General features: G+C 39.0%; 1 protein-coding gene across 2 annotated transcripts; it reads left to right on the forward strand.

Moving 5' to 3' along the window:
• The first annotated feature begins 6 nt into the window (after positions 1-6).
• On the forward strand, positions 7-20,481 carry ZNF366 (zinc finger protein 366). 2 transcript variants are annotated; one of them, XM_045021263.1, is made up of 6 exons: positions 7-87; positions 4,696-4,777; positions 7,043-8,355; positions 10,860-11,051; positions 17,325-17,499; positions 19,899-20,481. In XM_045021263.1, exons 3-6 carry the CDS (start codon positions 7,054-7,056, stop codon positions 20,429-20,431), a joined length of 2,202 nt encoding a protein of 733 aa, XP_044877198.1. In that variant the 5' UTR covers positions 7-87; positions 4,696-4,777; positions 7,043-7,053; the 3' UTR covers positions 20,432-20,481. The 2 variants fall into 2 exon arrangements, 1 of the variants encoding a protein (XP_044877198.1); XR_006580448.1 differs by lacking the exons at positions 7-87; positions 4,696-4,777; positions 7,043-8,355; positions 10,860-11,051; positions 17,325-17,499 and adding an exon at positions 19,495-19,651 and having other exon boundaries at positions 19,899-20,040.
• Positions 20,482-25,633: the final 5,152 nt, after the last annotated feature.

Genomic DNA, 25,633 nt, shown 5'->3' on the forward strand with positions numbered 1-25,633 from the left:
TACTTTGGGAAACTCAGACTATGGAGATAGCTCTGAGAGCCTGAGAAATAACTTGAAAGCTTAAGCATCAATCCTGAAGTGAGTCAGGTATGTGCTAAAAACAGATCCAGCGAAACTAACATGGAATGCAGTATTGTGTTATATAACCCAAGAAACCAAATGTTATTTAATTGCATACAACTGTAAATGAAAACCACGTGTTTCTATTAGAGCTGTTTTACTGTGTTGTGTTAAACTGTTCAAATCCTTCAGAAAATAAAATTTTTCAGCGGAGTGGCTTATGCATGTAACTGATGAAAAATTATTAAAGGCTCTTCTTCTGCATAAAAAAGTGTTAAGTGACATGTTAAGTGACATGTCAAGAATGCCACCTGTTAAATCTAAATCACAGTGAATCAAGTGAATGTAAAAAGAAAAAAGTTACCAATGGAGAACCAGCCTTGTGACAAATTACATAGAAAATCATAAAGGATCTGACCCATTAGAGTCCTTCCATTGACTTCAATGAGTTTTGGATCAAGCTCTAGAAGAGCTGCCAAATCATCAGTTCCACTTTACAAGATAATGCTGATGAGAAATGTTTCTTGCTGGAAAGAAGAAGTTTTATCCTGCAGCCCTTAATCAGCACATGAAGGTAATTTCCCAGGGAGAAGTGAAAAGACAGCAAACCTCTCAACAGTATCATGTTCATGCAGGGAGAAAAACCTGATCCTGTCCACTTCCTGATTTCAAATCATCCCAGATCATGTTCATGAGCAACTGTTTACATGTTTCCAATTCCAATGCCATTAACAGCAAACAGAAAAAGGGAAGAGAAATAAACTAGCTAAGGTGACCACCTGTCTTGTATCTTAAAGATATCCATAATTTAGCAAGACACTTAGGTTCAATTCATGAAAACAGCCCTCTTCAACAAAGCACTTAAGCACCTGGTTAAATTTAAGCTGTTGCTCAAGTCCTATAGACCTTCCTGTAGACAAAGGAGGGTGTGTGTGTGAGAGAGAGGGAGAGAGTGAAAGGGTGGTTGGTACTAAAAGAAGAGATTTATTAAAGCTCCAGAAAGTTTACATTTCTCAACTCTGCCCTTTCATTCCCCAAGGTCTCCCATTTTATGACTCCCTAATGCATCTCTATGTCCAACGTTTTTTGAGGAGTTTCCTACCCCCACCCTCACTTCTGCCTGATGTTAGCACAATTTCTCTCTCTCACACACCCCTGCCAAGTGTAGGAAAAAATGCTTTTGTTCTACATTAAACATCTCTCTTCTAGATTCAGTCCACATGGTGCAGGCTTACACCACAAGTGTTTTAGGGAGAAATGGGACTCACTCAGCAATAAGGCTGCCACAGCCCATTTTCCATATTCATGTGCTTGCATGTGTGGTTACTTCAGCAAGGAGAGCATAGACGGAAAGTGCATCCTGCTGTACCTTCCATACATATGAAATAATGTGACATCAGGGGTGAAAAAGAGATAGTTGGCATAAAAGGAAAGGGAATTAGCCAGGCAGCAGCAAAAAGATCTGAGATACCAGAAAGAGGACTGGGAAACTGGAGCTACAGTTGCTCCTTGTCCTCTCCAGTGAGTGGCGTATCTGAAGCCCACACAGTGGCATATCTGAAGCCCACACCATCATTTTTTCACAGCTTTGTGCTCTAAGTGGACGAGAAAGAGCAATGGTTTGATAATCTGGCATTTGGGTACCAAACAGTGAGATGAGCTGCTTCCACATTAGCTAGGTGCAAATTGCACCTGTGTCTGTTTGTACATTAAGGGAGATGATTGGGGAGGTGGGGGAGAAATACTGAACACATGACATATACGAAGTTACAGCTAGAGAGGGGTCTGACATGGCACATCGGATGAGACCATCCTCAGACTTTAGGGAAGTTCAGATCTGGATCTAAATTTGAACTTTGCACCTCAGACCTATCTCTGCTTACTACATCTCCCTCAAGCATGCAGCAGAAATGAAGGAAATAGTACGCCTAAAAGAGCGTGAGGAATTGTGAAAATAGCCAAGTATTGAGCAAGACATGCAGTGAGAAATAATACTAAACATCAAATCCTGAAATTATGCTCATTAGTTAAGCATTGAAAATGTGTTGGACCTTCCTTTATTATTTCCATTTTTGTTCGAATTGTGGTCTTTACAGAAGAAGTGGGGCTTTAGGAGAGATCTGAATGAAGAGAGGCACACAGGGAGTGGGAGGTTACGCCATGCATAGGAGGCAGCATGAAGGTAGGAATGGGAGAAGGAAATGAAGAGGTCATTGTCGCTGAAGCAAAGGAGGAGTGGGAAATGTGAGGCGAGATCAGATACATAGGCTCAGGCAGAGCTTTGCAAATTCATTCACATTAATTAAATGAAAGCTTGTAGCCAATGGTAATACACAAATTCACGTTTGTCTGAATACGCTTAATACTTTCACTGATTCAAATTGTACTCAGCAAAATATTTTGCTAATATTCTGTAGGGAACAATTCTACATTGGCCTGAATGACCAAATGGGTCTTTTAAAGGTGTAATTTCTAATCAGTCAAATCCTAAGGTCGATAGAAGATTTGCCCAAACAAGGAATGATTAAAAACTAGTAAGGACTTCAGGGTTTGGCCCAAACAAAACAACACTTAGGGCAAGTTAGGTAAAGGAGAGGCTCATGAAACCTACTGAGTCAGCAATAACTGGGTCATTAAAATGACTGCTTGCAAATGTCCACTATTGAAAAGCAGATGTTTGCATAGTGAGATCTGAGAAGCTTTCACTTGCTCAGCTGGAGTGAAGGAGAATAGTAGTATTTTATTTGTCAGTTGATCCTCTTCATAATGTACCCCAAGCAAAGTAATCAAATAGTAAAGAAATGCAGTTACAATTAATTGTTTCCTCCCAAATCCCAGCATCAGTATTTCAACCCCCCAGGGACAGCAGGAATGAATTGACATGGTACATTCAGCTATGTTTTTGAATCAGATGAGGTTGTTTAAACACACAGTTCCTATTAGTGCTAACAGGAGCTGTGCCCAAATCTACCACCTTTATATTTTCCATACTAGCCTCCATTTTGTGCTTGTTTCCAGATCTTCGACCCAAGCTCCACTCGAACATCAAACTAGTATGGGTTTCCTATCTTAAAGAGTTTTTATCTTAAAGCGTTTTTAATTTTTCAGTTCTCATTCATTCTGGTCTCATTTCTATTTTTATCATCTCTGCTCAGTAGTAGAAGAAAAGGTATAGTTATAGTCTAAGCTGGAGCTACTTAGACCATTCACATTTATACTGGTATCCTTCTGCCTCTCCAAATAATTGGCGATGGCTTCCATAAATGGAGTTTTGCCATTGACTTCAGTAGGATCACGATCTCACTCATGGGACTCTAAAGATATATACCCTGGTACAATATGTTGCATGATATATGTACAAGTTTGGTTTTTTTCTTCTGGGGAAATATTATGCCTGGAAATGAGAAAATAAGAGGTGATTCATTTTCTGTGTTAAAAACTCTCTTCCTCTTTCAAGGAAGTTCATTCAATAACAACATTACTTATAAATAGCGGTACAGAAGCTTTGTTCGGGAAAAACCTCAACAGCTTTCCCAACTCACTGTAGAGATGCTTTACGTGGTTCTATTTTGTATCTAATACATCATATTCCAATATATTCATGTATAGAAATTAAAAACAGAAATTAAGGAGACATACGCTTGTATTCCATTGGTGATGGGCAGACTATTTGGGTAAATAAGAATCCCTTGAAACTCTCTACCTATTTCTAGACTCCAACTGAAATGGAACCTTTTTTAAGCTATGAAGTGTCTTGATATATGTTTTTTAAAACTTCCAGGTGCCAAGATAGCATGAGAAGTTCTGTCCTGGTGAGATTTCCAGACTGTGTTTTCAGACTCAAGAACCTTAGATAGCTCAGATAAATACTCAGGCTTTTAGATGTTTATCCAGACTTAAACCAAACTAATTTCTAAAGCTTATTGATCACTATTATGCATAGAACACAAATATTTAGGTGAAGAGTGAGGAAAGGAGATATGCTGTGATTATGTGCTAAAAATGATAGACATCTATGAAATAATTAAGATGAGGGTGATAAAAATTTCTTTAAGCTGCTGAGAGTAAAAGAGGGATCTTCTAAAGAGAAATAAAGTAAAGTAATGAGGAAATATGCTCTTTAAAGGTACTGTAACATGATGTCTTCTTGCACAGTTATTTAAAGCAGAAGGCACTACACCTTACGTCTGTGAAGGAATTAATCCTTAAATCTGTTATCAAGTCTGAAGTCTCTTCTATAATTTGGTCATCCATTGAAAGGTTTAGCAATCTTTTATGGAGTGAGATTATGACCAAGGGCAGATCATGCTCCCATTGAGTTAATGGGAGTTTTGCCATTGACTTCAGAGGCAGTAGGAGCAGGCCCCAGGTTTGTCGCTTGTCTTGAACAACAACAATGTTTGATTTCTATAGTATAAGACTTGACAGAACTATAATAATGAGCCAGAAATGACAAGATGATCCATAGCAAAACTTAGATTGCAAATTTATACGGTCAGGGGTGTGTCTCCCCCTATGTTTGTACAGAGTCGAAGAGTCACAGAGCCTGATTTGGGGCCCTATTTTATTATTTATGAAAAGTGGTACTGCAGGCATATTCTATTTGATTTTCTTTTATTCTCCCTCTCATCTCAGGTCCTTCATTCACCTCAGTCTGACTGCACCCAACCTCTGTGTTAATGGTGGTTCTTGAATAATTGAACTCCCTCTTTCCCAGGTATTCCTGATCCAATGATTTATATGGTAATCCATTATAGGATAATATGACATAAGCTTTTTGTGAAAGTGACTAATGCTTTTGTTGAGCAATAAAAGGATTCCTCTCCAGTAATACTCCTTTTACCTCAAGGAAAAGACTCTCAAACACTCTGCCACTACTTCAGTCTCAGGATGGTTTGAAATCCTCAGACACCAGTGAAGATAATAAAAGCTGAGAGAAGCAGGCAACATAGAGACAACAGAGCAATGAGCACCTACTAAGGCACTTACTCATTGTAATTTCTATAGATTCTTGACAGCATTACAATAATGACAACAGGGCCTAATTTGCTACTGCCTGGCACTTGTCTAACATTTTACGTACTTTGCACAGATGTAAATGAGTATACAAGGAGCAGGACAATGGAAAGTTGGGCCCACAATGTTTAGGGAAGACTTATATTTTGAGACCTAGGTAGTCAAATTAATTTTTTTTTAAATTTTTCAAATTAAAATTACATACATTTAGAATAACTTAAAATGAGTTCAAATTTGCCTGACATTTACCCCCTGAAAATGTGGGGAGAGGGAGTCATCTAAGTCCCTCTTGGGTCTCAAAGGATTTCCCATTTTTATAAACCAAACCATTGTGTGTTCCCAAAAGAGGGACTGGATTTGGGTGGGAGTTCAGCTCTAGGTGATGATAGCCCCTATAATCCCTGTCTTAAAGAGTTTTTTCAGGCTAGAACATTAGATTCTACTATTACTATTCTGTTTTTACTAAATATACGTCTAGAGGCCCCAGGACTTGTTCCTCCTTCATGCACTGAGGCATTCCCATTAGTTCTACTACCATCATTGAGGATTCTTATCCTAAAAGTTTGTCTGTTTTATCTGCCGGGTGTCTGAAAAGTAGCATCACCTAGCCTTTGCCTCAGAGATCTCCCCGGAACTCCTCAGATTTTGCTCCTGTATATTCTAAAAAGATTTAACTTATCTGCTTGCGACCAAGTCTTTTAGATGTCTTCTGCTCTCCACACCCTATCTAGGCCATGTAGAGGTTCTTCCATCTATTTTTACAAGCAAGTTTCTCCAAACTGGAGCTTCCGGATAAAGAAACTGGAGCTTCTTTAGCACTGTTTGACCATCTCCATGCCTCCCAAGAATGGGGTTATTAATAGCTATCAACAAATTAACTTGCCTCAGCATGTAATAGGTGGCAAAGCGAAAATGTGTCTGGTTCTTTCTTTTAACCTCATCCTGGACAGACAGCAATACACCAAAAAAGCATGTACCATTGTAAGGTCAATATGAAATCCCAGTGATTTAATTTAAATAGACCAAATTCTGAAATCCTTGATATTTTACTATATCTTTATTCAGGCGAAACTCCCATTGGAGTCAATAGCATAAAATCTGCATGTGGATTTCAGGATTTTGCCTGATGACTTTATTGCATGAAAAGGCAGTGAAATGTTGCCAAAGTAGAGCTGGCAAACTCAGATTGTCAGCTGCTTAGGAAAGCTGAAGGGGTAGTTGATATTATTCTAAGTTAAATATGTTTTCTTTGTTTAAATGCTGCCATACTTACCTGACAATCTTCAGGTAAAAAAACAATATATATATTGCCCACATGAATTCCATTCAACATTTTAGCTTTTTTTCTTTTTTAAAAACAGAAGAACCCTTCACTCCCTAACCACACATACAATGTTTATCTCCACCTTTTGGGAACCAGGAAATCCAGTGTGGAAGCTGATGGTACACAGTGTTCTGAACTCACTTTGCCATTGTTTTCTCCACAGCAGCATGAGTTAATGATATAAAGAAGTTCAAACTTCAAACATTTTGGCTTTGAATTTTTATGTCACAACGATACTGCAATATATGCATTCTTGTTTGTATTGTTGTATCCTTTAGTTACAGAGTTAAACTCTAGTGCCTGTGCACGCACGTTCAAGGAGAGGATTTGGCCCACAAGTGGGTTGGCTGAATTACACAGCAATATTACAATATATGCTGAACAATGTATCCAAGTACAGTACCATTAGATCATAAAGCTAATGTTTGATCCGAGCTTGATTTAAAGCATTAATTTCAAAGCTTCTCATTTTCCACTAACAGACAGATTTTGTATAGCAGAAGTAAACTGCTGTCTTATTTGGTCATGAGACTATTTTATAAATGCTTAATTTAAAAAAAATATATAAACTACACAATAAAATACAGGCCTTAGGAGAACATGAGAAAAAATAAAGGAATTTCTTTATTATTATTTTTGAAGGAAGGCAGACAATGCAGAAGGAATTAAATGCGATGAAAAATGAGGATGTATGTTTCAATGTTGACAAAACACACACATCACACTGCCTGAAGCCAATGGACCCTGATGTGAAGTCTCACAGAACTGCACCACTCAGTGAAGAATTCAGGGCACAGCTTGCACAGTTCCAGTATGGTCCTTCCCTAGGGGATATAGAAACCTTTCACGGATCCTTTGAAGGAGGGTCCCGGAAACGCAAAAGCATGCCCACAAAAATGCCTCACACTATCCCCACAGGAGATCCTACGTCACCATCACACGGATCTGAAAACAACAACGTATGCTCCCCCAGTCTTTCTTTGATGTACCAACAACCCACACAGCCCAAATACAACTCCCAAATGATTGATCTATGTAACATTGGCTTTCAGTTCTACAGAAATCTGGAGCATTTTGGAGCCAAGCCCATTAAACAAGAACCAATAAAGCCCAACATGATGTGGCCCAACACTCCTGCATTTGTGCAGACTCCTTACTCTTATTACCCAAAAGTCCACCCTGGCCTGATGTTTCCTTTTATTATGCCCCCAAACTTCCATTTCAGGAATTCCTTCCAACTGAAAAGACCCCCGGAGCCAGGATTCAGGAGGACTGAACCGAGGGAAAGTGGTGACAATAAACAGAAGGTGGAAAGAGTAGATGTCAACCTCCAGATTGACGACAGCTATTATGTTGATGTAGGGGGAGAACAAAAACGATGGCAATGCCCAATGTGTGAAAAGTCCTACACTTCCAAGTACAACCTGGTCACCCACATCTTGGGACATAGTGGCATCAAACCTCATGCTTGCACTCGGTGTGGCAAGCTTTTCAAGCAGTTGAGTCACTTGCACACTCATATGTTGACACACCAGGGCACTCGACCACATAAGTGCCAGGTCTGTCACAAGGCTTTCACCCAAACCAGTCACCTGAAGAGACATATGATGCAACACAGTGACATCAAGCCCTACAACTGTAGGATCTGTGGCAGAGGTTTTGCCTATCCAAGTGAGCTGAAAGCCCACGAGTCCAAGCATGAGAGTGGCCGAGAGAACATTTGTGTGGAGTGTGGTCTTGACTTTCCAACCCTGGCCCAGCTGAAGAGACATTTAACAACCCATCGAGGTCCTATACAATACAATTGCACAGAATGTGATAAAACTTTCCAGTACCCAAGCCAGCTGCAAAATCACATGATGAAGCACAAAGACATACGTCCATACATCTGTACTGAATGTGGCATGGAGTTTGTGCAGCCCCACCATCTCAAGCAACACTCTTTAACCCACAAGGTAAGACACTAATGATTAAATTTGCCCCGGCTCTGAAGGCCAGCACAAGGATTATGCACCATTAAAGTCCCATTTAAGTCCCCAAAAGAACTGACATGGTATACAGGCCCTTGTAGAGGCCCTTTGTATGGATTTGAATTTTATGCAAAGAGAACCAAAACACTATGGCCAATAACAGTAACTGGCTCTAGTCTTAACAAAGGCAATGCAAGAAAAAGACCATAACCAGGAGTTCAATCAAGTTGCTTGTATTGCTTTCCAAATTTCAATTCACATCCTCTGCTCCAGTTTGGTTTTTGAAAACCATAGTTTTGCATAATGATCTTTAGCAGTGAAACTGCTACAGAACTTTTTTTATACCTGTGCATAGGCAAGTATATTACTGCTTGGCAGATTTTGTATAAGCAGCTTCTGCACTATATTTAGAAAAACCAAACCAACCTCGATCATTTTATGTAGAAATAATCCAGAGTACAAGTGATTAGAGCTGGGCAAAAAAGGACCTGATCCAAAGTCCATTGACATCAATGGGAGTCTTTGCACTGGCGTCAATAGGTTTTGGATTAGGTATATAATTTGGAATGAATAACTGGAGATTGTTTTAAAACAGAAAAGAGTTTTCAACGTGATGTGTAACAACTGAAATCAGAATTATCCCAACATCACAAACATATTGTAAAGATCAATTTTAATCTATCAAAATGCATTTTAATAGACTAGTGCTGATAAACTAATGAACACATCCATATGTTTTATGAAGAATTGCTTTCAGATTTGTGTTTTTTCCCCCAGGGGGTCTACTTTGGGTTAATGTTTAAATTTAAACATTAAGAAGAGAGAAAATTGCAAAATTTAAGCATTATAAGCTATTTTTTTAAAGAATAATCTCTATTTTCACTTCTGGTTTTCTTCCCAATTCCCCTGCTGTCGCTTCTGTAGAATCAACCCTTCTTTGGATTTACTCAATAATTTTAAACTTATCTAAAAGTCTAATAAAAACTTGCAATTAAAAAATGCAACACCCTCTTGCCCAAGAAAGAGCCTCTACTTTTCACCCACAATTAGTCAGGTGTGGTCAGTTGTGAGCACAATTTAAGTACTTAGCTGTCTAGCTGCCTGAGTGCAGCCTCAGATTAGGTAGTTGGGTATCTCAAAGCTATCATTCGTATCCACAGTTAATGTCTTATGCCTAGGGAGGGTCAATAATCCCCATGAAATGCCCAGTGCCACTAATATTATTGCTTAATTGCATGACTCTTTGCTTCTTACAAAAATTGAGCAGGTATTATTTTTCCATATTTTTCTTCAAAATAGAGGCAGGCTCTTTCTTTGTTACATAGGGCTTGATCCAATACCCACTGAAGTAAAAAGTCTTACCATTGACTTCAGCAGGGATTATCCCAGGCTCAATGTTATCAGATGTTGGCAAATTATTTTATGTCTCACTTAATAAGTTTATACATGTTTGACATGCTATTGGTATACATGCAATTGGTAGTTAAGCTATACAGTGGGGTAGAAGAATATTGCCATTGGTTTGTCATTTGGGTGTCCTAGTGATATTAATACAAGGTAAAATTTTCAAAAGCAAGCGACAGGCTACGACAACCTATTTTCTAAAAGGAGTTAAATCAGGGGTTCTCAGACTGGGGGTCGGGACCCCTCATGGGGTCGTAAGGATATTACTTGGAGGGTTGTGAGCTGTCAGCCTCCACCCCAAACCCCGCTTTGTCTCCAGCATTTATAATGGCATTAAATATATTTTAAAAGTGTTTTTAATTTATAAGGGGGGGGGTCACACTAAGAGGCTCGCTATGTGAAAGGCGTCACCAGCAGAAAAATTTGAGAACCACTGAGTTAGATACTTCTGAAAATTTTCCCCACAGTGTTGTATAATCATTTCTCACCACTAATAAAATCACATGATGCTCTTGTAGCCTACAGGATGGTCTTGTGCCTAAGGCACAGAACAGAAATCAGGAGACCCGGGTTCAGTTTAATGGCTCTGCCACAGACTTCCTGTGGGACCTTGGGAAAGTGATTTCACTTCCCCATGCTTTGGTTTTCCCCCATGTGTGAAATGGAGAACATGCTCCCCTACATTAATGTTCATAAAGTGCTCTGTGATCCTTGGATGAAAGCACCACAGAAGTGCAAAAGATTAGCTAAACAGAGTTTGAAAGCTGAGGCAGAATAACCTGATATGACTGCTCTGTAAAACTTATTGAGGGAAGTGACACTTATTGTTCCTCAGTGCTATTTATACTGTTTTGTGGTATAGACATTTTATGGTTTCTTTTTCCACCTTTTAGAATCTTACAGAAATTGACCAGAAGAAAAAAATATCCAAATATCTACCACTTCAGCAGGGTGATATTAACAAGAATTTAATGTATTCATTGCTTCACTAGCACAGCTTGAATATATATTCATATAACGGCTTTGAAAATAAATGACTGAAACAGGCACACGTATTCAATTTTATGACTCTCTGTTTCCATAAGGGTGTGAAAGAGCACAAATGTGGGATCTGTGGCCGGGAGTTTACTCTGCTAGCCAACATGAAGAGACATGTGTTGATCCACACCAATATCCGAGCCTACCAGTGTCACCTGTGCTTCAAAAGCTTTGTGCAGAAACAGACTCTGAAGGCACACATGATTGTTCACTCTGATGTCAAGCCCTTTAAATGCAAGGTAAGCATTTCTCATGAGTTTGCAGAGGTACATCATCAGTGAATGCTCCTGAGATTTCATTACGTGTGGCCGGATGCAGTTGGAAAAGCAATGCCTAAAAGAATATTACATCTTTTTTCAAATTCACTTTTCAAAATAATTGTTTGGTTTCTTTTCTTAAGCCAAGTAGTTTCAGGGCAGGAATAACATCCAAAAAAAAGGGGCAGGAGAACTTCCAGATTATTTTTCATTCCCCCCAACACACACACACACACACCCTTAAATATTATCCATATTCTCAATCTTGAAATTGTAGTTTTGATTTAGTGAGTACTGAATGTAGTTGCTAGTCTGATAATAATAAAAATACCTGACATTTATCTGGCATATTTCATTCTAAAGGAAGACAAAGTGCTCAACAACCTGATGCACCTATTAAACACACAGATCAAGACATTGACCCTGGGAGTCACAGAAATGTACCAACATTAACAGTGCACCATAAGTCTACACCATAGCTGGTGCAGGACACAAAGTACATCATAGCAAAACAGAACTACAGATAGATTTTGAATAGGCCAAATGTAATTGCCCCAAACTGAAATTTGGCCAGGACATTAGTATCCTAACAAAACAGACTTCTGAAAAATACTTGTTTGCCTATTCGTGGTGTCAACCAAATAACATAGGATCATCTTAGGCAGGATTGCTACCTCCATCAAGACAGCACACAGGAAATTAAAGGGATGTAAAACACACCTAGATCTGAACTTCCCCTAAGTTTGGAGGCATTTAGATTTGTGGTTCTGGTTTACACCCACCTCTAATTCATAGGGAAGATATTCAAGTTTCTTTTCCTGCTTAAGGCTGGTCTGTACAATCATCCTTTTAGATTCTTTTATGTATTACTTCTTTTAACTGACCACATGGCTTAGTAATATAGCTTTATCTTAAAATGCCCAAACTTGCATGTTTCATTCTCACTTGGGTAACTATTAAGCACACAGTAACTGAGTGCAGCATAAATGCATAGTTTCTGCATAAATACTTGGAGATTGATCTGGATGCAATCTCTGTAAATTCTTCATTCAACAGTCTGGAACTAGATTGGTTCTTAAGGGAAACCAAGAGTAGAGCTAATCAAAAAAAATTTAAATTAAATAGTTTTCTGTTGGAAACTGCAATTTTGTCAAAATCAAAATGTTTAATAGGCATATAATTATTTCAATTAAAATGTTAAATGGGAAAAAGTCTAAACAAATTGTTTAAACTTTCTTGTTTTGTTTCAATAATGTTGAAACATTTTGTTTTGACTTTATCATTTCAATTCTGCTTGTTCATATTTTTATATATTATTTCATTTTATTATAGTGATATTTAACATTATAGCATATTGTATTTAATGTTATATTCTACTGTCCTGATATTACCAAAACAAAACGTTTTTACCTTATCAAAACAAAATGTTTTGATGGTACCAAATACATTAATTTCTAAATTTTTGATCTATGGAAATTTCAAAACTTTCAGCCTTTCGTTCTGATTCAGAACAAACTGGAGTAGTAAGCAACATGTTTTTCAGCTAGTAGCAAAAGCTTCAGTGGAACACCTGTTTTTTTCCTATCTCCACCCAATGTCCCCTCTCAGAACAGAAACAAGTAAGTGGACCAGATTCTTCCCACAGCACTAGTGTGAATCAGAAGTAATGCCTCTGAAATCAAATGGAGTTGTACTGCTATAAGTGAGGGGTATAGCAAGGCCCTAGCTTTTGGGATCTCCCTTGCCTGTCTGGCAGAATCCCCAAAGGAAACTTGGATTAGTCAAGCTCTTTTGGATGGTATTCAGAGGGTTAAGGCAATGACCAGATAGCAGCCTTTTGGCACCAAGCTCCTCCTCAGCAGAAGGAAGGATATAGCTGCATGAACTGCCTGCTTAACAATGGCTCATATGTCCCTAGGGAACCGCCTGCAAATAGATTTCATCTTGCTTTCTCTTGTACTTTTCAAAGTTTCCTGTTTTCTCACGGTCCTTTTGGACAGTTTACAGTCTTTCTCCCTCTCCCTCTCTCTCTCTCTGTGAGGAAAGGAACACCCTTCTTATGAAGAAAAAAAATAAAAGAAGAAGAATGTAAGGGAAGGACAGCACAGCAGTGGCCTTTCTATCTCACTGCAGGCTGCAATTTTCATGGCTTTTTTCTCATAGCAAAAGAAAACACAAGGCTTTCCTATATGTCTAATCACAGCCACGCACAGACTATCTGGTGCTAGGGAGTAGAAAATAGCTGTGCCTTGTGTTTCCTCACCCAGCTGCAGCTTGTAATCTCATTTGGCTCGTTCTCTGAAGGGTGAAGATCCTTGCAGCTTTTAAAAAATAAAGTCTAGGCTTCCTTATTAACAAAAAAATACTACAGTAATCTACAGCAATTGCTCCCACTGGTACACTATTGCTATAGTAAAATGTGAGGACTGCTTCTACTGAAATTAATAGGAGGTTTGCCGTTGGCACTGAAATCAATAGAATTTGGACCTTTAATATAGAACAATACGGTTTTCTCTCCAATACTGCCAAGTACACTTGGTAGCTTCCATCTTGGAGTAAGAGATTAATTCATGCTCATTCGGTCCTCGACTTCTCTTCCAGGACTGCCCACAAGGGTGCTAGTGTGTACAAGTTTCCCCATTATATCCAAGAGCATTGTTTCAAACCAGTAGCCAATGACAATGAAATCATGTTTTAAAAGCTTTTTAAAGACTCATAAAATGCTTGACAGATTCTAATAGCAAGACTTTGGAGGGTGGTGCTTTCTGCTATGGGTTACTGCACAGCATGAGCAAATGGCTCAGCTTACTCAAAGTTTTGTAATGAAGTACCTGTAAGCCAGTGGGCCAAACTCACTGGCCAGTGCATCAAACCAGCAGCTCTCTCAGCAGCTATAGGAGTTCAGTTCCTTTTTGTCAGGGACGGAGTTTTATGTCTCACAAATAAACCAGTTTAACATAAGTTCCACATGTAAACCGTGTCCTTTTCCCTGACCTGGGATCTCTCACAGTAAACTAACTGCTCCCTGTTGATCTCACTGCCTGGGAATTAAGAGCCTCTTTACTATATTCTGCTGGAGTTTTCTTCCAGCAGACTGGCTTCCAGACTTGCTAGCCGGCTCCCAGCAGGGTTCCACTCCCAGGCTGTCAGCCTGGGACTTAAGGAGAGCCTCTCTGCTCCCTTTTTCTCTCTGGCCTGCTCCCTGAACTCAAGATGTCATTTATATATCCACAGACCTGACTCTGAGTCACAATCTTCTACCATGTGACCCTGGAACTTATTCCCTTCAGTTGGGAAGGTAGGCTAAGCCTGGCAGAGAGTGGAACTGAGCCCGAAACCCCACAGAGGACCAGCTCGTCCTGTAATAGTGCCCCTCACTGCCACCCTCTCTCCCCAAAAGATATAATTTTATTTCCCTTGTTTTATTTTCCTGTAGAACCTCTCCCATGGGTTCTCTCTTGACATCACTCTTTTCCCCCCGCCCCCAATCACAGATTCAGATTCCAACTACATTCCTCAGCTCTAGTGAAAAGTGGCTTTAGGGTCAGTGGCAAATTTAGCTGTATTCCATCCCTGAAACTGTGAATGATTCAGGGAAATGGAAACCCTGTCCTCTTTGTCCAGAAACTAAAACCCATGTTGTGCCACATCATATGTCCTTTTCTTTCCTCCCGAGTAAAGAAGCAGAAATATGTACTACTGGCCAAAAAGGCTCTTACAGAACTTATTTTTATACCCAATACCCTATAAAGATTCCTAGATAAAATAACTACTTTAATTATTCAGACTGGTGTTTTACTTCCATTTCTTTGGTTAGTGTTTTAGATGTATAGGTATTAATATCTACCAGGCTGAGAAACAGATTAGCCGTAACACGAACAATAGATGAGCTCATGCTAAAAAATATCTGTTTGGCAAAACACAGTTCATCGCTATAAAGGGTTTTTTAATTCAGAGAACCATTGATATATCATAGGCTGTTCCAGCTGCTGTCAAGAGCAGCTATTGCCCTTCACAGACTTTACTATGCTAATCAACACTCCTTTGCCTCTCCATTCCCCTCCCAACATATTTAGGATGCTTTTTGCAGCATTGATTTCAATAGGATTGCTCAGTGAATGTGAATGAGAGCAGAGTTTGATCCTGTAGTATTTGATCACACAGATTATGGTAAGTCAATTGCTGCAGTCACTGCCACTACAAAAGATTAGCAAAAAACTAAATTAAAAAAGCATCAGACAGCAATCTGAGGATGGAAGAGATCCAGATCATGGTGAAATCTGCATATGTTATTATTTCTGTATACAGTCTGCTGTGAATAGAGGTGGTCAAGTAGTGGGCAACTATTCAACTGACAAAACAAGATTTCACAAGCAGAAAATGAGTCAGTTGTCTATGAACAGTTTATAATTCTCGAATGTATAGGTCTGAAATGATTTGTCACAATTTCTACAAATAATTCTTGACCGATAAATGCCTGTTCATTGCAAATATTCAATAATCAACATTTGAAATATAACCCATGAGGCATGTTACCTTTCTTGGATGCATAGTACATACAGTCCTGTTTCCTAACTGGATGAATAACTCTTAGAATCAAGTGTCCTGTGTGAATACTCATAGTTACAAACTAATAATTCATTTTCTGTGAGTATTCTGAAGTATTTAGTTAAAACTGTTTTTTTCTGTGAACACTTTTGCCAATAAACTTGCTAGCATATTTGCAGAAAGCAAAACAAGGACTAACACAGCGGAAGCAAATAATTTAAAAATGCAAGTGACTATTTTCAGATTTTTTTCCCAATATTCATTCAACTCTACCATCGTAGATTTTAAAATAATACTCAGATACCATGCAGTTTTTAATAGTCCAGTTAACTTTTCTCTGAGGAAAGTGGGGAGCAGTTATAGTGTCAAAAAAACGGCGGGGGGGCAAGAGAGGGAAGAGTATTCTACCCAAGATCAGCCCACAATTTTAAACTTCCCCCACAACAGCAGGTATTTTGGTAGACAACTTGACAAATTTGAATATTCCCTCAAACAATGGTATAGCAGATTTCTCAAAACTATGTTAAATATCTAAATCTGAATTCAAATGAAACCAAAGTTTCTAGTTTAAATCTAGTGAAATGCTCTTTTAGCATTTTCTCCCTTTAGAAAGCACTATATTTAGCTAAGGAGCCCCTGGGCTCATGTAATATGAAGATGCTGATTAATCAGTTCAACTGGGAAAAGTCTTTGGCTAAAGTTCTTCCAAAAAGGAGTTCAAATGGACAGCATGCAGCAGGTTCTACAGCTGCTGGAAACATTCCTGCTTGGAGGAGACACCAATCCAAAAGAAAGAAATAAAGTTACTTTTACATTCTTATCAGGAATTGGAAGTCCAGTAGTCCAGGTTAACAAACGCCTGTGTGTTTGAGAGCACATTTTGTTTATAGGGGAAGAGGTAATGAAAGGAGACATCTAGAAACAAAACAAAACAAAAAGCCAACATATTGTTTCATCAAAGGGAAACCTGCTGGATCAATGGCTGGTGTTGGCACTAACATGCTCCAGGGAAACCTGAGTCATTGTTGCAGCCACAAGATTGTATAAACTCCAGCTTACTCATCACAGGCATAAAATACAGAAGTTAGTACACAGAAGAGGAGAGGATCAGAGAAGAATGGAAGGGGTAGGGAGGGAAGGAATTGCTTTTACTATCTTTCAGCTAAAAGCTTCTGTTATTTGAAGTCCATGGATATGGAAGCCATACACTGGTTCACTGCTTTACTGATACCTTTCACCTTTCTGATCTTTCATCAGAAGTTCTCCACGTTCCATCATGGTATGGTGTTGTTCCTGGTTAAGGTCTAGATTTAAAAAGCAGAAAGTACATGCCCTGACTGAACAGAATTTTGCACTTGTGATTTGTCTAGGCCTATAGAACTGAGCCTCTTATTCCCATTCTATGGGCTTTCTGATTCTGAAGGGGCCTTGATTTTGATTCTTACATCATTTAAAAAAACCCCAAAAACAAAGTCTTTGCTTAGCTGTGTCTGAATGTGTCTGGACAAAATAAGCCCAAGCACACATTCCTATAGTGACAGTTTGTTTTTGTTCTTCGGACACAATTTGGAATGATAAAATGAAGTTCCTGGCAGAAGCTGTCTGGGCTGCAGTACATTCTCATCTCAAGGGGAGATTGTATTTACCTGCTTGCCTTGTAGGTACATCTACAAAATAAATCATTTTAATGTCCATTATTCTTGACAGCTATGCGGAAAGGAATTTAACAGAATGCACAATTTAATGGGACACATGCACTTGCATTCAGACAGCAAACCATTCAAGTGTCTCTACTGTCCCAGCAAATTCACCTTGAAGGGAAACCTCACCAGACACATGAAAGTCAAACACGGGGTCATGGAAAGAGGATTTCATTCTCAAGGTAATAACTAGCAAGAAAGTTGTGCTTGCAATGTCTGAATGCACATAACAACACTGTAAAAGGCACAGTAACATAGATACAGTTGTTTCTCTGCTTTTGATACTAGAAGTTACTGAACCTCATATTGCTGGGAGATTATATTAGAGTGAGAGAGATTTATTGAACCACATCAATATCTTCTAAACATTATCCCCAGCCTGACTTGTCACTGTTCCCCAATATCCATCATCCTTGTATCTCCATCTTGTCGAGCGTAGATAGTGCAGTAGATTTTCTCTCTCACTGATAAGTTTGGGCCACGGATGGGAGAGAGTTGGTTGGAGTCAGTCCTGATAAAACCAAGGTGATCATGATGGGTTGAAGAAACAATTGGAGGACATAGCTGAGATTATATTGACCCTCCTGATTGAGGGTGTAGTTCCATTATTATTGAGTAAAATTTGCAACTTCATTTGGTGGGATTCCCAGCTGTTTTTAGACCAGGCACTGGCCAGGAGGACTTTGTTCCAACTTCATCTGGTCAGGAGATTACAACTTTTTCCTCTCAGATTTTGACCATGCTGTCATGAGCCATATCCTTTGGAGGCTCGAAGCTGGTACAAGATATAGCAGATTTCTTGTTGCAGTATCTCACAGGGAAGCATTGGGCACCAGCGCCCCATGATCCTCACTGACTGCTTATTGGCTTCCAAAGTGTTGGTTTGACCTGTAAAGCCCCTAATAGTCTGGAATCTTCCCACCTGAGAGATAGCTGGGTCAAGCTGGGCAGAGATCAGAGGAGGAGCTCAAGCTAGAGCTCTCTCAGTTTACAGGGAAATGAGCATTCATGAGAGTTTTCTCCATTAGGGCCCACACCTTTGAAATCTACTCCCCATCTTGGTCTGAGCAATCTACATTTGTTAATCCTTGAAGAATATGCTGCAAAGCCCGTTTCTTCAAACGGGCATTTGGGCAGAATTGAGGTGGTTGGGACATGGGTTTCATTTGGGAAGCTGGGTGGCAGAGAGATTTTATTAAGTTAGATTTTCTTAATAACTGGCTTTTTTAGCCAGGTGGAATTTGTTGGTGTGTTTTTAATAGCTGCTAGGATGCCTATAGCCTGTAATACATGATTTTAATAATGTCTTAAAATGAGACAGAAGTGGATCGTAACATGTAACAGTTTGGCTGACCTGATATTTACAGTACAGGGTTTTCTCCCCCATGTTTGTCTCTTACACTACAATGGAGTTTAATTTACCCATAACTATAAGCAGGTTATGCGCATTTCAGTGCATACAGATTCCTCACTCCCTCAGGCTTATCAGCCATGAAACAGATGAATTTATAAGAGTTGCTGCCAGGCAATAAACCCTTTCAACAAACACAACCTGTCACACGGTAACTGCTGCATGCATTCTGTGGAAGTTGTTGCCAGGTACAGAGGAAATAGAACCAAGGGGTGAAATACTGGCCCCACTGAAGTCAATGGGAGTTTTGCTATTGACTTCAATCGGACTAGGATTTCACTCAATGATTTAAAAAAAAAAAAGATGGGCCCAAACTGCAAAGTTGGAATCCTGATTTGAGCTTCCTCACAGTTGGAGGGTTTTGGGATCTGAGGTTATAGTCTGGGCTCACTTCTGTTTTCAAACAAGCAGAAGAGAAACACACAGAGCAGACACTCAGGCAAATATCGAGACAAGACAATATGAGTATTGTTATGGAGAGAAAGAAACTAAGTTCAAAAATATCATCTGATTATGATTTCCCCAGTAACTTAGCAGAAGTACTGAATAATGCATAGCAGGTTTTCAGCACCACTAAATGAGGAAGAGCAAACTAAATGGATATGTATTATTTAGAAATGATCAGGTCTACCATTTTAATAACATTGCCTTGGAAACAGAGTAGCCATAAAATGTGTTAACAGGTTTTTATACCTTTTTTCCTCCCTGCGAATGGGCAGATATTAGAACTTTGATTGTGATGTAGACAATCAAGATCAAGGTGTAGGTAAAAATATGAAAGAGGAAAGAAGTGGGTAAATCTAGTAGCAAAAGTAGTCAACTGGAGGTCAAGACTACTGGTTTTTGTTCCTAGCTGTGTTACTGATCGACTGTGACAAGTTCAATAATCTATTGTGTGCTTCAGTTTACTCATCTGTAAAAGGGTACAATAGTGCTTTTCTACAGTAACTCTTGGGCTGCCAAGAGACAAATGTTTATTAAGTGCTTGGAGCTAATTGGGTGAAGGATACTCTGTAAGGGCCCTCAATGTTTAAATATTCTGCCATCTCACACAAATTGCATTATTTTATTTTTATAAATCTAAGCCCAAGCCATGCTTTGACTAGAAAGGCAGTATTAAATAAACTTGTTATGTATAAATTGTAACTTTTTTTTTTAAACCACCATAAGGTTTTGGAAGAGGAAGAATTACACTGTCCCAAACAGGTGTCTTGAGAAACTTGGAACAGGAAGAGCCTTTTGACCTTTCCCAGAAAAGCCAAGGGAAAGGAATTTCATTTCATTCTGATGGTGAGAGTGCCAAGGGAAGCTCATGTCAGGAGGAAGAGGAAGACAACTGCTATGAAGCAGAGCAGTACAGTCCTGTCATGTACCATCATGAAAACAACAAGCTGTATATGCCCCGAGATCTGTCTAGCAAACCAGACTATGTGATGAAAGATTTCAAAGAGTCCTACTGTGATGAGAAGGAGGAAATGTTGAGAGGAGGACTGGAGAAGGGGAAAGGAAATCAAGATAAAGAAGAGAACCAAGAAGAGAGAGGCTTTGCAAATAACAAGGAATGCCTGAGCTTTAGACCCTTTGAAAAGGCCAGACTCAGCCATTCTCTCTCTGATTACCTATACTTCAAACACAGGAAGAACAGTTTAAAAGAATTACTGGAAAGGAAAATGGAAAAACAAGCAATGCTTATAGGCATCTAAATTGACAACTTTTAAGTTACACTTGGAAACTGAGAACTAGGCAGTACTGTCGTGGCTCTTAACATGAATTGTGATTGCCAAAGATTGGCAGCTTGTAAAAGTCTTTCAGGATGAACAAGCAAAATCAATACAGATCATTTTAAGGTAAAAAAAATATAAAATGTTGTATTTTCTGGTGTAATTTGACTGCTTTGTTCTTCTGATGTACATCAACATTTTCATATGTATTCATTTGATATATAAGCAGACAATAGGGTTGGAACCGAAGTTTTATTTCCATTATCTAGGACAGTGGTTCCCAAACTGGCGTTCGTGAACCTCTGGGGGTTCACAAAATGTTACAGGGGGTTCTCAGGAAAAAATTCTCTAATGGCGGACACAGCTGTCCCTAGGAACTCCGGGCACCATGAGGCCAGCAGCCTGGAGCCCCTGGATTTCCAAAAGCTAAGCAGATCAAAGCAAGCATATCACAGTCAGGAGTAGGGTGACCAGATATCCCGATTTTATAGGGACAGTCCCGATTTTGGGGGCTTTTTCTTACATAGGCACCTATTACCCCCACCCCCTGTCCTGATTTTTTATACTTGCTGTCTGGTCACCCTACTGAGGCGATTTAAACTTCAAGACTCCTTATAAGAAATGGAAAGGGAGATGGATATTTTGCTGTTTTTAAAATTAAATAGGCAGCTAGTATTGTTTTTTAAATTATTATGAAGAACAAGTTTAAGCTTTGTTGTAACCTGCGTTGTTTGCCTGGACTGCTCAAGACCTGAATGCTTGTGTAGGAGGAACTCTTTGAGTTGGCTTCTTAAATACTTTCATGCTGGTTTCACATGATACTCCTTGATGAAACATATAAGACAAGGCTCCTAACAGGCTTAATCAAAGTGATACAAGCTATGAAAGTGAGATCTTGGAAGAGTGTTGCTGTTTTCATAATGTAATAAAAATACTGTAATGATAAATAATAATTAATAGTGTGTAATAAGCATCTCATAAAAACAATTTTTATATTTCCAAGATCACTGCTTTTATAATTTATACTCAGGTAAAGGAGAAAATCCCTGGCACTATTCATTTTTAAGAGGAGGTTCGTGAGACTTGACAGTTTAGTGAAAGGGGTTCACAGGTTGTTAAAGTTTGGGAACCACTGATCTAGGACAATACCAACTTATACACAATTTTCTAGTTATCAAAAAGCAGTGTACTGTAGTGTTTGAGGTGTTAGCTGACTAAAGAATAAATAAGAACACTTATTTCTGCAGGTTTTAAGAGCTCAAAATATGCTAAGTATTTTACAGCATATGCAAAAGTATTGTTAAATATGCATGATGAAAATACTATCTGTCATTGATCTCAAAACTAACACAACCAAGAGGTTCTGAGTTATTGGAAATGACTGCTTTAATGTATCTGTTTACAGTGGGAAATGGGAAACAAAATAAGATGAAACTCTAATGTCTTGTCAGATGGGCAACAACTTTATAATTCACAGTCTTGTGAAAGGACTAGAATTGGTTTAGAGGTAGGGTGACCAGATATCCTGATTTTATAGGAACAGTCCCAATTTTTGGATCTTTTTCTTATATAGGCTCCTATTACCCCCCATCCCGTCCCTTTTTTTCACACTTGCTGTCTGGTCACCCTATTTAGAGGCCTTTTTTCTGTGACATAGGGTATAGTAGTGCTTTGCTGCATTTCTATCAGCATGGGAGCATTTAACAATTCTTGAAATTAAATAGCATGGACTGAGCGGACATTTTATTTTATTGTTTGTTCAGGCCAATACATATGAGGAGCAGCAGCACATTGTATTTGCAAGTTTTGCTATAATTACACATAAGCAATAAGAATGAGAGAGAATTAATTTAGTTGACCGCAATGGTAAATTTTTCCCATTCATCTCTCACCTTGATTTTGGAGAGCTGTGCTAATTTGAAATCCAATATCTGAACTGCTTTTGTTTTAAAAGAAACATCAAAACAAAATACACATCACCCTGCCCAAAAACACCCCACAAAAACCCTGGGGTCTTTTTGTACTTCAAATCTCCCTTGATTTGACACACAAACTTTCTCCCATTAATATAACTGACCAATAGGATCCAGCCCTTTCAAGTGATTAATAGAAAATAGAGTGCTACTCAGGCTATTCTTAATACCTCACTCCCAAATTTTCATCCTTGGACTCATGCCTTATTATATTGTATCAGGTCCCAGACAGGGAGCACATTATTTTTAAGCAGTATTAGTAGGTATTCATGTAGTATATGTGGAGTACTTTGACAGAGCACCCTATGTCCTTTTTTCTGGCCACTAGTAAAAGCATTTCTCAAAGCACATTCCTTTAAATGTAGATTTTTTTTTCCAATCAGTGCTCTGGTTCCTGTAACTTTGAGAGATATGGCAAAATGCCCAAAGCCATACTGTCACTTGAAAAGGAAATGATAATGTTCTAATACATTTTTAATTAACTGTGTCCTTTTGAGTTTCAAAATCAATAACCTAATATGTTTAGATTTACATATAGATACATATATTTTGAAAAATATATGAAAATGATTTTCCCTTATCTACCTGTCAAGCCCTCAATTTAGGATTGTGTTTTACTCCTGCAATATTTGATGCCTTCAGCACATGAATTTGTTACAAGAGACACAACTATTATAGAAAACATGTTCTTGGGTTATTAGGAACACATGCTGATTGCGTCTGCTTCAAAATCTCAGTCTTCTACTACTAAAGGAAACCCTCTTGGCTCACGGAAGTAGTTCTCACATCCTTTCTGTTGGCCATCCGCTACAGGGAAATACCACTCATTTATGGTGTAGCATGCTGGGTTTGTGCAGTTTGACTCCATAGGAAAAGATATGCTGTCATTTCTATCCACCTCCCAAGGCCCATATATGGGACACAATATATAACAAAGATTCTGAATGAGGAGCACAAAAATATTACTCCTCCAGGAAACTTAAGGATGGCGGATCCATTTCTATAGTGTAATTAACTCTTTCTGATGTGGATAATTTTAACAATAAAAGCCAGGGTACACCAAATTTGTGTGGAATGCAGGTAACTTTGGGACTAAAATGAATGATGCCACCCAAAATGAGGTACATTTGAAAGAACATACAAATGGCCATATTGGGACAGACCAAAGGTCTATCTAGCCCAGTATCCTGTCTTACGACAGTGGCCAATGCCAGGTGCCCCAGAAGGAATTAATAGAACAGGTAATCATCAAGTGATCCATCCTGTCTCCCATTCCCAGCTTCTGGCAAACAGAGGCTAAGGACACCATCTCTAACCATCCTAGCTAATAGTCATTGATGGACCATGAACTTATCTAGTTCTTTTTTGAACCCTGTTATAGTCTTGGCCTTCACAACATCCTCTGGCAAAGAGTTCCACAGGTTGACTGTGTAGATATGACCTGCAGACATTCAGTGATGGGTCCATGCCCTTTTATCATATGCATAAGTTGTACATTTTTTCATTATGAGACAGTCCATTCTAGTCATTACATTAAAAAGGGGGCCTTAGGTTTAGGTGTCTATCTTGAAAGCAGCAGGGTTGCAGAAGTAGCATGGCCTAGTGCATAAAATAATGGGCTTGCATCATCAGACTGCAGTTCTGTTCCTGGCTTTACCACCAGACTGCTGGGTCACACTGAGCAAGAACTACAGATGAAAAATGCTACTTAAAAGCTAGATATTATTATTATGTGATAAGAGACGAAAGGTCACATGAAGTGCACCAGTCAAAAGATACAAGACAGCAACTACTCACCCAAACACAATCTTATGCAATATGGGCCAGATTTTTTTATAGCTCACTACCCACAGTCAGCCAGATTTTCAAGAGAACTCACTTCCCACGTAGGCACCAAAGTAAGTGACCAGATTTTCAAGAGTGCCCAGAGTGCTGGTGAGTGTTTTTCAACATCTAGCCCTGACTGGAGAATGCTGAAATCTGGCCCTGAGCTCTTCTGAAAATTTGGCTACAAAGGTGTGGATGCTGAATTAGTGACATAACCACTAAAATGTTGGCTGTGGAAGAGGTTGCAACAAAATTACATAGTCTTAGACCCCACCAAATGCAATTGCCAAGTGGCTCCTTTGTAAAATAAGTCACTGCAACTACATCAACTTGCCTGGCTGAGTAGCCCAAAGCTTCCAACAATACCTTCATTGTCACCAGCTTTTCCCCTTCCTGCTCAAATAATCCCATTTCCCCTCAGAACAACAATGGGATGCAATCCTGGCATTATCATTTGGGAACCATCAGTATGGTTTGAAACCTGATGTAAATCTCTCTTCTCACAGCTGTCACAGAAAGCAAAGCCCACCACAGTTTTCTTTCCATGAGGTTTGCAGGCAGTCCCAGTCTACTCATTCCCTCAGCCATCAACCATCCCATGCTAAAGCATCCATGAATCAGAGAATATATAACAGAGGAATTGCAAACAAAACCATTACTGAGATAATGATAAGGGTATGGCACAAAGTGACACAAGCAAAGAGATGCAGAAAGGATAGTCCATCTGTAGATGCCTCCATATTGCAGGATATAGTGTAATTGGAGCTGTGAAATCTGCCATATGTGGGTCCAAAGGAACAAATTAAGGAGAGTCTCCATTGTGAAATACCTTGGTTTTTTTTTAATTGATCTTCACATTATTTACATTGCCATTTTTTGAAGGATGGATATTAAGAGTCTTTAATAGTTTTAAAAATTCTTGTAGAAATAAAAATTGCACTGACAAGGAAGGTCTTTTCCAGATCTAATTTCTATGTGCTCAACTTTGCTCATCTGCTCTACCTACAGGCATGGAACTGCTCCAGGTTTAGATTATAAAGGAAACCTCCAGTGCAAGGTAGCACAGGAAGCTTCACTTTATTCATTTTCTATAACCTGGACCTTTATAATTATATGATATTTTAAAAACACTTGAGAAGATGCCTCGATGTGGCCTCTACCTGATTCTCCCACACTGCCTCAGTGGCCACTTTGGCACAGCAGGTCAAATTAAAGCTCAGTCACCATGAAAGCTATAGATCCAATTAGGTCATACTTGTTTCCTTGGTTATTATGGGAATCCGATTCCACCCTTCAGAACTGATTAATAGTGAGTTCAAAGTGTCTACACATTTACTTGACTGAAATTCTTTGCAGAGCACTTGCTCAAGGAACTTCATTGAAG

Source organism: Mauremys mutica, chromosome 6, assembly GCF_020497125.1.
Source record: "Mauremys mutica isolate MM-2020 ecotype Southern chromosome 6, ASM2049712v1, whole genome shotgun sequence".
Lineage (NCBI taxonomy): Eukaryota > Metazoa > Chordata > Testudines > Geoemydidae > Mauremys > Mauremys mutica.